Consider the following 14,544-nt stretch of genomic DNA (forward strand, 5'->3'; position numbering starts at 1 on the left):
CAGTTAGCACGGTCTCTCTTTACTCCAAAACACTGGTTGCTCTGTAACCGTCCAAACTTGATAAACGTTTCCTCTGTTGTATGGTTTAATTTCTGACAACTGACCACAGAACATCTGTACATTTTGATGCTGCTAACAGGCTGAATTTGGTGTTCAAATAACACTAACTTGACTGACTGAATGTGGCTGAAGGCTGCTTCTGCGGTCAAGATGCAGGCGCAGCTCTATGATTACATATAGTATCCCCCTATAGAAAGACGGTGGTTATCAGTGACTTTTGACTATTGATACAGATATTAACATGGAGTATTACACTGACTTAAATAGCAGATTATTCAAAGCCAAACTTGGGTTTTAAGATGGACAGTGATTTTAAACTGGATCGGCAGATTAGCTCAGTGGTGAAGTCCAGCTGTTTTCCCATTAGGCAGCTCGAAAAGGTGAAGCCTTTTCTTGCACAGCAGCACTTTCAAACAGTAATCCATGGCTGGATTGCTGTAACGCAGTTTAACTGGAAGTCAGTCAGGGCTCCCTTGCATGTCTCCAGTTGGTGCAAAACGCAGCCACTCGGCTTCTAACTGGAGCAAGATAGAGCACATCACTCCCATCCTGGCCTCCCTCCACTAGCTGCCTGTGCATTTTAGAGTCCATTTTAAGATTATTTTATTTGTTTTAAAATCTTTAAATGGTCTGGCCTCGTTGTACCTCTCTGAGCTCCTCCATCCCCACGCTCCTTCTCGGTGCCTCAGGTCAGCTGATCTGCTGCTCCTTGAGGTACAGAGGTCAAAGCGTAAGCTCAGAGGGGACACAGCTTTTTCAGTTGCTGCACCCAAATTGTGGAAAGAGCTCTCCCTCCAAATAAGGCAAAAAAGTCTTAAAACCCATTTTTATTCTTTGGCTTTTGACCCAGCCTGAGACTCTGCTCATGCTTCAGTGTTATATGTATTTTCTTTTTTTTAGTTTTAATTAATTGTTTCATTGTTTACAATTATTTTAAGAACAATGTAACAATTATTTTACTACGTGCACCTTTGTTTGATTATTTTATTTTATTTACTTATTTATTCCTGCTCTACTTTTATGTACAGCACTCTGTTTCAGCTGTGGTTGTTTTAAAGTCCTTTATAAAAAAAAGTTGAGTTGAGTTGAGAAGCGGTTTGAGTTTGATTATAGTACTGGAGTGGTAGTTTTGAATATAAATGGATAAATACAAGGAAATAGATGAAGAGATTGCGCAGGCAGGACAAGACTATTGTATAAAATACATTGTTCTGGTCTAGTTTCCATATATTTCACTTGTTATCAAAAATACAAACTTAAAAAAAGTTAGATTTTCATCACTCATGAAATCATCTCTTGCTCTGCTTTGTTTTCTTTCTTTTCTTTTTTTTCCAAAGTAACACTAGTGTGCATGTTGTTATGATAAAAGCTAGAAATTAATAACTGCCTTGTGTTCTTAGCTGCTTCACAAAGCCTCTGTAAGTGCAGAGAGATACAGAAAGAACAGAAGCAGAAAGTTACAGTGCTGACCCTCTTTTTTCATGACAGCCTCTCCAGTTTCACTGAGTGACATTTTCACCGCTTGATGAAGTTTTGAGCTTATTTTTTTTATTGGGAGCACACACGTGTTTGAGAGAAACATTTTATAATTTGTTGCTGTCTATCTTTCAGATATCCAGCAGCTGGAGAGCCACATGAAGAGCAGAAAGCAGAGAGAGCTGGACACACGAGACCCCATCGTGGCCCAGCTGCAGCAGATGATCGACGGCTTCCAAAGCTCCACAGATAAGCTGAGCAGCACCATCACGGCTAACGTCCGAGCAGAGGTTCAGCACCAAATCCAGATGATGGTGGGAAAGTACGTGTCTTAGCTCTAATATAACACCTTTTTTATCATTGACCTCATATATCTTTATGTTAAATTTAGATAGCTTGAACTAAACTCTGGGTATCAGCAGATGCTCATGCCAGCAGCCTTGGCCTTAGTCCCTATCTATCGAGCAGGTGCATAATGGATTGGAGAGGAGAAACAAGCAAAGCTTAATCCTGGGGCTAATGTAAGAGCATAAATTTGATCGAGTCTCTCGTTCCCTCTGCAATTAATTCTTCGGCCCCTTGAGTTTATAGATTGGTCTGAGGTGGAGCCGTGAACTGAAACTTTAAAATCCTTGGAGGAAATGACGACGCTGGGCTGCACAGGGACAGATTTTTACTCTGAGATTAAAAAATACACTATATGTCGAGTAAAATCCACTTATAGGAGAGATTTCTCTCCAGGTGTTTCTGTGGATTGTTAGTCAGGCTGTGTGCTGCAGCTGTTAAAGATGTTTCCCCCCTCCGTCCTCTGCCTCCAGTTTACAGGAGTCCATCCTGAGCCACGTGCAGCGGATCGTCAAAGGAGAGGTGAGCTTGGCCATGAAGGAGCAGCAGGCAGTGGTCACCTCCAGCATCATGCAGGCCATGAGGTCAGCAGCAGGCACGCCCGTCCCCACAGCACACCTGGACTACCAGACGCAGCAGGCAAACATCCTGCAGCTCCTCCAGCAGGGTCAGCTCAACCAGGCTTTCCAGCAGGTAATACACACACACACACAAACACACACACACACACACACAGGGTTGATACCTTGTCTCTCTGAAAATGATTAAATATTGATGCTTAAAATTCTACATCACAGGTTTATTTTTTGAAATCATAAGTCCTGAGGTCCATGGAAAAAAACAGATCTACAATTCTACATTTGTAGCAAGAGAAACAGCAGGATTGTTTGAGAGGCACAGAGGGAGTGAAGAAGGTAGAGATGTAACTATTCCTCATGAGACTGTCTCAAGAGAGACCGTGTTAGATCTTTACATGAGGGACCAAACCAATGAATGAAAAATAAATCTCTCCCACCTTTTCAACAGCAGATTGTGTGTTCTCCCTCTGACTTCTTTAGTTTAGTCTCATAATATCTCTTCCCACCAAGTGGTCCAGTATGGACCGCTTGATGGGAATCTCTTTCTGGTTTGGTACGGGTTCGATCGGTAAAACCTGTTCCTGTTAGTGTTTCCACTGCTAATCGTACCCTTCTTGGTAGACGAGGTGTAAGCTGTATGCTGATGGTCGATACATTCAACTACGTAATGGCCAAGTGCACCCTGCTAATAAATCCAACAAAGAAAAGTGCAACACAGACAATTCTTTCCACCAATCAACTGACTACAGTGTTGTGATTCCACCTTATGGGGCCAGATCTGTCAAAAGTACCAGGTAACAATTCACATAAAATCAAAAGGTTCCATGTTTAGGTACCTAAATATATCCTTTTGACAGTGAATGAGTGGAAGAGTAGGCAGTTTTCCATGCCGAACATAAACACAGCATTGCAAGATTTTATATTAAATAATAAATATGTTAGATTGAAAAAAATATAATTTACTACATGAACACAAAAAAGTACCCAAAATTGGTACCATTGAGTACCGGTACCAATTGCAAGGTTCTGGGTATTGGTACCGTATCAAATGTGAAAGGTACCCATCCCTACTGGCACCCCAGCAGAAGGGGGCCAAAAGTGGGACCGTACAGGTCGGTAATTTAGAGACCTAAACCAAACTAAACCGCTAGGTGGAAACAGGACTATGGAGAACAGAAGATTCCTTCTCAGTGTTTCCCACTCATGAATGATACCTGAACGGTCTCCACAGGTGTATTAAGCATTTTTCATTTTTTATCTGAAAGGATTTCCATGCACTACCAGGACAAACAATTGCAATGATCTTTTAGCTCCTTTGTAGGGAAGTGCATTGCTGCAACGCCAGAAAAAAATTATGGTACGTTATGAAGTGACAAGTTTCGTGTTATAATATAATACTGCCATATTACGTTATTTCATGAAACTGAATTTTCCCCTTAAGATACTGAATTATGACAGTAATGTAGTAAAAAGCAAATACTCTTCACTGCTGCTGAATAGTGTTTTAAATAAAACAGGAAATATCCATGTAGGAACCTTTGTGTGTTAGTGGTTGCATGGGGGCCAGTTAATGAAGACAGAGTTAACCTGCCAGAAGCGTCTGTTGCTGTTGGTTGCTGTGGTCCATTGTCCATTCATATTTTGAGCTCCCAGTGAACTTCTACCTTAGAAATAGGCAACGGTTATCACCAGACCAGTTTTTGGCGGCGTTGGACTGGTTCAGCCCTCTGTGCCCCTCCAGCTTGATGATTAATGAAACTACCTCAGAGGGTCAGACTTATTCAAACTTCTGCAGAGCCCCATGCATTCCAAAATCTGTCTTAGTGTATGCATCATTACAGCATCCACAGTGCTCAGTATCAGCGAATCTCCCTGTCCCAGCCCAAGCATGAAGTAGAATTCAATCAAATCAGCATTATAGGTTTAGTGGTAGCTCATAACACTTTATTTTGAGATCATTTAGTATACGCCTGTCACTATAACAAATTTTGCTGGACGATAATTTTTCAAAATATTATTGCTGATAGACGATATTATTGTCAGTATTATTTTGATTTATTTTTTCATTGATGTAATTGTGATAAATGGGATAATAAAGTGAGTACACCATATCAAAAGCAAGAAACTTTAATTTCTTAAGAGTATTTAATATAATTCAAAGGTCAGGATCTTTTAAATAAATTAAAAAATATATATAATAAATTTAACAAACAAGCAAGAGAAAAAAATACAATGAAAATGAAATGGACTCTCTTTTAGAAAAAAATACATGTCAATGAAAATAATTAATACTAATCAAAAACAATAAAACATAGACCCTGTCTCCTTAAGAAAAAACAAAACTCCCCAAAAAAACAACAATAAAAACTATAGCCTAAATAAAAGGGAGTTTATACAGTTCCTGAATTGTTTGTAACATGTACTTTTTCCCAGTCAATCCGTACTGTCTGTCAAACATTTTGAACATTTCTGGCTTTCAACCGTATTGAAGGGCTGCATTTCTTTGCCAATGTAGCTGTCTTTTAGCGCCCACCATTTGGCGCTTTTATTTCTATTTACTTTGCCGACCAAAAGCCTCAGTAAGAGCGGATTGTCAAAGAACAAGGCTGCGCTGCACCTCCCCTTCTTCTTCTTCTTCGTCGCCACTATTTTCAAACAAATGCGACATTTCAGCTCGTTGGTGTTCATGAGCTCACACTTTGTTCATTCTGATAAAAAACAAAATATTCCCACACTGGGACTGTGGCAGGCGGCTTATGAACCGTATCTTGCGTGCCATCACTCATATTAGCGTGTGTTTCCTCCTTACCCCTCAGAGGAGTGCCAGCCTCCAAAGATGCCAAAGATCGCATTTTTGACAGATGCTCACTTCGCTATAAATTCGCTAAATCCGCTTTGGAACTTATGCACCCCGATGTTAGGAAAGATAGACGTAGTGAGCCATCTCATTCAGCCTCTTTGGTGGAAAGAGAGGAGGAAAACAAACATGCATGCACGTGTCAGTTTATCGAGGCTGGCAAACTTACCGAGGACGTTTTTATTTACCGTTCGGTTAATCGATTTAGTGATTATCGTGACAGACCTAATTTAGTAGCACGTTGTAACAAACGTGTATAATGTTATAACATGAATACTGATGAGATGTTGTTTTTTTTGTTTTTTTGTCCGGTGTGGCAGCAATACTCTTCCTTACCTTTGTACATTTCCCCACCACAAACTGTTCACTAAACCAGACGCCATTTGATTGGTTTTGCTTTGAGTCTTGACAGCGTCGATCCCTGACCTTAGTCCCAGAATTTCAATTTTTTGTTTCTCAAATGATGAAAAAAAGTCAGAACAAGAGAAGTCTGAAGTTGCCAAAACATAATTTTCAGTCTCATCCTCAAAAATAGAGAGCGTTGAGTGAAAACAGGTATCAGATTTGGATTAGATCAGTGTTGGCTGATACCAAAGGATGGGTTAGATTGGGTATCCGTAGTTTTACAGTAAATGTTGAACTTTGTTTTTTAAAGGATTAGATTGTTTTCACATTCACTCCCCTCTCAAAACCAAAAAGATCACACCGTGTTCACATGCCCATGGTATTCCTGTGGGAATAATTACAGACTGAGTTTATTGCTTAAGGGCACAGTGACAGAGGGATTTTCATTTATGTGTTTTGATCCCAACACCACCCTGCTGTCTCTGCTTCTTCTCCTCCTCAGGCTCTGTCAGCGACGGATCTGAACCTGGTCCTTTATGTATGTGAGACCATCGACTCCCAGCAGGTGTTTGGGCAGCACCCCTGTCCTCTGAGCCAGCCTGTGCTGCTGTCACTCATCCAGCAGCTCTCCTCCAACCTCACCACCCGCTCTGAACTCAAAATCAGGTGAGGACTCTGCTCACACTACAAGATCTGCCTTAATTGTTAAAGCCACACAAATAATTTGGTACAGTATTCACACGTTTCCATCCTAAAGTGAAGATCTTAAACTGATGTTATTGACAGGTATTTGATGGATTTCATAAACCAACTTCCTGTGTTCACTCTGCTCCCTTTTCATCAGATCATTAAACCTCTGTAAAACCCTTTTTATCCCCCTTCACCTGAGATGTGTGCACTCAGAGCTGAAGACAGTGTCTGGCACAGTAACAAGTAACTTCATCTCCCCTGAGTGTGCTGGTTTCACTTCCTCACAGAGAGATGACGGTGAGCATGTTTTAACGGCTCACATACCGTCTGTTCTGCAGAGGCTGGCGTCCGTACAACCCTCGATTGGTTGTTAAGCCACTTTTGGCTTCACTCCTTCTCCCTCATACCTCGTAAGCATTGTAAGTCCATTACTCCTGGTCTCCTGAGCGCTGCGTTGGTGCTAAACTGCTGACCCCGTCACCCTGCTCCGTCTGTAGCGCTGCGACGTGGCTGTTCCCAGCGGTTAATTTTGTGAATAACATTCCTGGTCTCTATCTCTGTGGATGTCTTTCACTCCTGGAGTCCTCTTTGTTTCTTTCTTTCTCAGTGAAAACGTCTCCTCTTGTTTCTTTCTCCCCTCTCTTCATCTTCGTCCCTGAGCAGCACCACGTTGTGTCAGATCACCTGCCTCTGCGTTTCCATTGCAGCTGCTTTCTACTGCTGATGCCTCCCCCCTCGTCTTTTGCAGCTCTGTGCCATCTGGAGTGAGAGCGCAGAGCAGGAGGGTGGAGCTCTGTCTGAGGCACAATCAGGGCACAGATTCATCGACGTTGGGCTGTGGGGTTCATGGGACAGAAGGAAACCTGACCCCGGCCTCTCATGCTCATTATTCAACACAATCCTGATTTTATTTTAACTCAAGCTGCTCCTAAACTCTGCTAAGCCTCTCCATTCCTGTAAAAGACATGTCAAACTCAAGGCCCGTAGGCTGCCACACCATTTCATGTGGCCCATGAGATCTTGAAAAGTCTAATTGTCTTACAATAAATAAGTCAATCGTATGCATTGACCATAAACTACGTTTCCCATAATACCGACTGATTGTTATCCACAAAGTGATGGCATCCCACCACCAGACTGCAGTGTTTTCACATCAGCACCATTTTCCGAATTAGTGGAATTGAGAAATAAAACAATGATCCCAAAATGTCCAGGAGGAGAAAAGTTGATGCAGATGAAAAGCTGTTTCAGAAAAGATGGGAAGACCAATGTTTGTGCGTCAAGGTGAAAAACCTGTATGTCTTTTAGGCCTGGGCTGATAACAAATTCTGCTGGACGATGTATTGTCCAACAATTAATGATGATAAACAATATTATTGACAATGTTATTTTAGACCAAATTAACCAGTGATATAATGACCATATATCATAATATCCCAGTATACCCTTCAAATGCAATATTCTTTTATTTCCCATGAGTATTTATTTACTATTGTAATTGGAATGTCAATAACTTTCAAAGAGAAAACAGTAAAATCAAAATGGGCTCTCAGTCAAAAATTGTACTTCAAAACTGTTAGAGTGCAGCATTTCTTTTGCAAATTTGTGAAGACGTTTCTCCTTATCCATGAGTCTTCATCAGCCCATTTCTACTCTGGGGGATTTCACATAACAGTCTTGTTTTTTCCTCCAAGTATCTTCTACGTTAACACGCGTTGCCCCTGACGACCTCACAAGGCTCACTTGCTGCACTCTGTTTGCTCTGTTTAGCCTGATGCCAGTGGTACCAACTCCCCTGGAGACTAAGATTTTGGATGACTGACAGGAGGGCTCACTCTGTTCATTCTGCTATGAAACAAACATGGCCAGGTGCAGAGTATGGATGCACCAATCCAACTTTTCTGGTTCCAATACCTGGGCTTTAGGTGTCAACCTATACCGATACTGATCCGGTACCAGTGCATACCATACTGTGGGATAAGACTGGTAATGTTTTGGGCAAAAGGAAAAAATGAATAGATGAAATTACTGAAGTCAATATTTGTCTAAACTATAAAACATTTAAAAGCTTTCAAGCAAAACAAAGCTTTAGTGTGTACAGAAGTTTATTTTCAAATGTAAACATTTATTCCCTGTCCACTAGTAATGCAGCAAAAAACAAAAAAAGTGCATCAGAAGATTTCAAGTCAAGTAGCCAAGAACGCTGGTTAAAAAAAAAAAGTACAATACCGATACCCGGTACCTGGCATACCGGTACTCAACGGTACCAATATTTGGTACTTTTTGTGCTTATACTGAAAAAATTATCAACAAATTTATTCTTCAGTATATAACTTTGCAATGCCGTGTTCATGTCCAGCATGGAAAATCACCTACTCTTCCACTCCCTCACAGTCACAAGGATGCATTTAGGTACCTAAACATGGTACCTTTTGACTTTACATGAATCAGTTCCTGGTACTTTTGACATAATTCAGTCAGTTCTTAAAAAAGTACCTAATTCAGTACCCATCCCTAGGCCAGAGCTGGTTGCCTGGGTCGGCACCGGGGATTGGCCCTTTCCCACCAATACCCTATCCAGCTTTGAGGGGCACCAATGCACCAATACCCGATACCTGGATCGGCATCTGTGCTTCCTTAGTGCTGAGAGCGATGCACAGAGTGAACCCTCTTGACATTCAGCCTGTTTGGAGGCTAAAGACGAGGAAAACAAAAACACATGCACATGGCGATATATTGAGGTTCATTTCATGTATCGTCCCATTAATTGATTGATTGACTATCAGCCCAGGCCTAATGTCTTTTCTTTTGTGTTGTGAGGCTGTGGTGGTTGTCAGAGTACAATCTACGTCAGCATTTTGATACCAAACATGGAGCTAGGTTTGCCAGAGTGAGCCTTCAAGAAAAACAACAAATAGAGAAAGATTTAAAATGCAAACTGCAATTGCTGCAGGATGTGTTCAAGAAAGCCACAACCAGAAACAACGCGGCAGAGAAAGCTAGCTGTGTTGTGGCTAAAGAAATTCCCACGATGCAGTCTTTTTTAGAGGGAGCATTTTTGAAGCAGAAGTTGTGTTTTAGCTACTTTGCTACATTTTTTATTCTCTGACAGTTACACCTGGCCCTCTGAGGGCAACCATTATGCTGACGTGGCTCTTAATGAAAATGAGTTTTAACACCCCTGCTGTAAAGTCTCATGTACTGATTGTTCTGCTGCTCTGTGTCCCTGTGCAGCTACATGGAGGATGCAGTGATGAATCTGGACCACGGAGACCCCATGACCCGAGACCACATGGCCATCGTGCTGGCCCAGGTCCGACCGAAGCTCTTCTCCTTCATGCAGCAGGATCCCCACAGCCCACTCAGCAAGAGGGCCAGGCGCCTGATGATGATGCTGCAGGGTCTGGTGAACCACTAAGACCCGCGTTTAGCAGCTTCGGGGCTGGAGAACTATAATGAAGAGAAGAAAGCAACAGCCCAACCTCAGCACGCTCATTTCTAAGGATGATGGGGATGTGCTGCTTGTTCCTCAATGACCGTTCGATACCTTCCACTTCCCCAGAAGAAATCTCCCTCCAGATCATACAGCTCCAGAGAATCCAGCTTTTTCTACCCCCACGTTTCTTCACCACGGGTGGAGTAACGAGTTAGACAGTTCAAAGTTTTGTTTTAGTGTTTTGAATTCCTGAGTTCACTCTTTAGAGGCATTCTAGGTGTCACTCATTCAGCATCACAGACAACAGCTACCTGGAAACCTGCTCACTACCCCTTTTCCTCCTCCTCCTCCTCACATCACACCTTTCTCTCGGTCGATGTGCCCAAAGAATGTCCGGCCGCGTGCTCCATTAACCAAACACCGCTCGACTTCTTCAGAGCCGACAAACTTTCAGACACAGGGTGAAGGATGATGCCGGGGTTTTCCCTGAGCGAGAGGATGGAAGGGGGGAAGGAAAGTGGACGAAACGAAGACTTTGCAAAATGTCATCACGTAACTCGGCCTCTGAGCAAACAGCTCGGCTTGGACACCTTTTGTTTTTTTAAATTACTGACTTTTATTTAAATTCCTCGTCACCAGGGCCAACTTCAGATCCAGCTGCCGTCGGGATTACGCCGTCTTTTCGTTTGTGTGTTTTAACAACCCGGGGTAATCCTCACAAGCTGAAGGCACTTGACATTCAAAGCCATGTTCTGTTGCAGTTATCTCTTAATAGGTTTCCTATCCAGATTCTCCAAATCTGTCTTGTGCTTTGAAAAGGATCAACAGGTGAAATTGTTTTTATGAAAAAGTTGATTGAATCTGTTTCCTGTGTTGGAGAAAAAGCCCATCTCATTACACGTTTCCTGTTTGGCCTTTAATTCAGAACTGTTACTGGATGAAACGAATAAGATAAGTAAAGTGGAGAGATGACGTTTTGAAACGCAGCAAATATTTTCTCAAGGAAGAAATCTGCAACATTCGGTGTCTGAGTTCAGTTTTGCACCCTGATGTGTGTCCTGTATATTCTGCAGACGGCTCCTCGTGTTTTCTTTTGTATGTTCCCTTTTTTATCAGACATTTAGTATTTGTAAGACTTGTATACTTGCTTTAAAGGGTTTGTCAAACTAGTTTCAACACATGACGCTTGTTTCTGATTATGCTGTTTTTGTTCAGATATTCCAAAATGTTTAACTCAATGTGCAGTTACCTCTGTTAACCTGTAGGGGGCAGCAGTTCAGCTGCCAGAGATTCATCCTGCTTGGATTTGAATTCAGAAGTCATTCCTTCTCATACAGCATCTGATCTACCAACCATGCAAAGCTGCCTTTAGGTTTTAGATGCACTCTTTGATCCTCCTCCTCCTCCTCCTCCCTCTGTGTATGATAGCTCTGTGTACAGCTCATTTTCCTCACGTCGTGGTTAAATCGCAGGGTGATGCACTGATTTGCTGATTGTAAAATAAAAGTTCCGTTCATTCGACTTGTTGTTAGAATCTGTAAAGTTTGATTTGCTAGCAAGTGCCTTATTGTACTCTACACATCTTACTTTGGTATCTACCCAGCCATAGCTGTCCTCTCTTTAACTTCTCTAAGCATTTAAAGCCCTTCAGAGGTTATTTTTTGGATGGATCTGAAACACAGCAAAGGGTAATCTGCATCATGTGTTTGCAAAAACCTGATTTGTGCTGATGTTTAAGTGCTCATTAACCGCAGAGAGCAGTTTTATGTTTGGATGTTCTGCGCTTCAGTTTCACACCCTGGTTTCTTTGTCCTTCGCTGAGTGAGAGCTGTGAGGCGAGTTTGTAAACCACATCATCTCCTCTGGATTGTGTTCTTTTTCCCTCTGCTTGGATGGTTCTGTTGTACCTTTTACAGTTTATTTTACTCTTGTAATAAAAAAGACGTCCTCAGTTTACTGTCTTCATTTTGTGAAAGGTGTGAGGAGATTGGGATTCAGGGGATATAATCTACACATTCTGCTCCTCATCACAGTTTGGAGGAAGAAATCAACTGCTGAAAATGTGACTTTTTAGCTTTTCAGACTCAAACTCGTCAACATTTTCTGAGAGTTAGAGCATCCATCACAAAAATGAAGAAACTGATTTGTCTCCTCCTTAGACATGTTTTATCTGTGATAGCTTTCACATCCTAACGCTAACCCACTTCAAAGATAAAGATCAGTTACATTTATAAAAATCCACCCAGTCCGGCTCATCTCATCGAGGACTCTCCTCATCCTCTTCCTCCTCCTCCCCCTCCTCTCTGAAGCACCCTCCCCCTTCTGCGGAGCGGATGAGCGCACCGTGGATCCTCTCACAGTGGATGCTCAGCCGAACAGAGCGGACAGGACCGGACGGGACGGGACGGGACGGGAGGAAATACTGTGACCCACGCGGAGCGGGACAGCGCGGGCTGAAGATCAACGCCGTGATTCTGCTGCGACCTGAAAACTTAAAGAGGAGAGGACGACGACTTTGACGGACCAGGATGGCATCTCTGATGAACTCCGCCTGCCTCCTCTTCTTGCCTGTTGCTCTGCTGCTGAGTAAGTACACCTGCTTTCTGTTAAACTTCCTCTGTGCTCACCTGTCTTGGGGCTCTCGTATCAAGTCATCGTGCGTAAAGTTACGCATATCCGTCGATATCCGGATCGTGCATGCTCGACTTTCCGCTGCATCTTGGTGCACACTTGTCCCGTAGCGTGGTCCCGGCAGAGCATGTGTTGGTGCTGTACCGATCCAGGACATTTTACACTAACAGTGGACGAAAAGCTGGTGCAGCAAACAGCGTGGTTGTAGTGTGCGTAAGAAGCCGGACACCGTAACACCAGGCGCACTGCCTTCATGCTTTCTCTTTTACTCTGCACCATCAGCAAACCTGTGACTTTAAGAGAGCAGACCACGGCGCACACCTTTAATGTGAAAGATGTATGAGTCCTGCTTCAAGTCAGCTGACGGGCAGGAAAGTTGCTGAGAGAGTGACTTCAGGAGCGTTTTGGGGGAAAGTCTGTGGGGAACTCCGGGGGATGCTCGGGCTTAGTTGGAGACTTGTTTTGGTGCGTTTTCTCTCTTTCTCTCTTTGAGATGCACTTTATCTCATTCAGGACAGACCCTAAAAGATGGTGTGTGCCCTTAAAGTGATGTTCACTTTAGGGATTAGGAATAAATCATCACAGCCTCATTCCTCACATCACCACATGAAAAAAAAGGTTTTTGTTTTTTGCAAATTTATTAAAACTAAAAAAAAAAAAACTAGGCCATCAGATGTAGTCACAGCCTTTGCTTAGTACTTTTTTGATGCACCTTTCACAGCAGTTACAGCCACAAATCTTTATGGATCTGATACCTCAAGCTTGGCACAGCTATCTTTGGACGGTTTCAGTTTCCTCTGCTGCACCTCTCCACCTCCATCAGGTTGGATGGGGAGCGTCAGTGCACAGCCTTCGGTCTCTTCAGTGAGTTTCAATCAGATTCAAGTCTGAGCTCTGGCTGGGCCTCTCATTTGTCCTGAAGCCACTCCTCTGATATCTCAGCTGTGGTCTTAGGGTCGTTGTCCTGCTGAAAGATGAGCCGTTGCCCCAGTCTGAGGTCCAAAGTGCTCTGGAGCAGGTCCCCTTAACCCTGACTGGTCTCCAGTTCCTGCTGCTGAAAAACATCCCCACAGCATGATGCTGACACCACCATGCTTCACTGTAAGGATAGTATGGTCCAGGTGATGAGCTGTGCTTGGTTTCAAACATGACGCCCGGCGTTCTCTCCAAAGACTTCAATATTTGTCTCATCAGAGCGGAGACTTTTCTCTATCATGGTCTTTGAGTCCTTCAAGGGCTTCTTTTTTTTTTTTCAAACTCCAGACAGGCTGCCATGTGCCTTTTACTGAGAGGACTGCTGGAGCTCTGACAGAATAACTATGGGGTTCTTGGTCCCCTCCCTGACCAAGGTCATGTCCACACGTGGCCAGATATTTTCAAATCAAATCAAATCAAATATCCCCCCTTGTTCTTTTTTTAAGAAAACCTTCGTCCATGCAAAGCGGGCAAACACGCCAAACCCATATTTGAAAGTATTTACCAGATGTAAAAACCTGTGTCAGCCAATCAGAATGAGCCCCTGTCATTCAGCTGTGACGCTTGAGAACCGAAAACTCTGTTTACCTGTGTATACATGAAACCATGACACTGGAGTTTTCCAAAATCTTCACTTTGGTTGAAGTTTTCAGAAAACATCGTTTTTAGTGACGTAAAGCTGTGGTTTACTGTGGACGACAGGCGTAAACATATACAAATATATGAGGTTTCCCAAATACCCGGCTATGTGTGGACATGGCCTAAGACCATTTTCTGTTTAGATGGGGGGGCAGCTTTAGGAAGAGTCCTGGTGGTTCTGAACTTCTTCCATTTACAGATGATGGAGGTCTTTGGGCTCATTGGGACCTTCAAAGCAGCAGAAATGTTTCTGGACCCTTCCCCAGAATTGTGCCTGGAGGCACACCTGTGCCCCCGTCTACAGTCAGGTCTTTTGACTTCATGCTTGGTTGGTGGGGCTTGTGGGACCTTATATAGACAGGTGTGTGCTTTTCCACATCATGTCCAATCAACTAAATTTACCACAGATGTTCCCACGGTCATTGAGGAACATCTCAAGGAGGATCAGTGGAACAGGATGAACCTGAGCTCAGTTTGAGTGTTGAGGCAAAGGCTGTGAAAACTTATATGCA

At 42.9% G+C, this 14,544-nt stretch overlaps 1 protein-coding gene across 2 annotated transcripts in view; it reads left to right on the plus strand.

Annotated features, from left to right (window-relative positions):
- Positions 1–11,741, plus strand: part of edc4 (enhancer of mRNA decapping 4) — a 43,214-nt gene extending 31,473 nt beyond the window's left edge. For both annotated transcript variants that reach the window (XM_074677640.1, XM_074677641.1), the window contains exons 27-30: positions 1,672–1,858; positions 2,355–2,574; positions 6,164–6,327; positions 9,586–11,741. In XM_074677640.1, the coding sequence (XP_074533741.1) occupies positions 1,672–1,858; positions 2,355–2,574; positions 6,164–6,327; positions 9,586–9,769 (755 nt within the window). In that variant the 3' untranslated portion in view covers positions 9,770–11,741. The remainder of the gene's footprint in view (positions 1–1,671; positions 1,859–2,354; positions 2,575–6,163; positions 6,328–9,585) is intronic.
- The last annotated feature ends 2,803 nt before the right edge of the window (positions 11,742–14,544 follow it).

The sequence above is a fragment of the Halichoeres trimaculatus genome, unplaced genomic scaffold, assembly GCF_033239565.1.
Source record: "Halichoeres trimaculatus isolate MK-OKI-2021-1 unplaced genomic scaffold, fHalTri1.1 fHalTri1_scaffold_10, whole genome shotgun sequence".
NCBI classification, from domain to species: domain Eukaryota; kingdom Metazoa; phylum Chordata; class Actinopteri; order Labriformes; family Labridae; genus Halichoeres; species Halichoeres trimaculatus.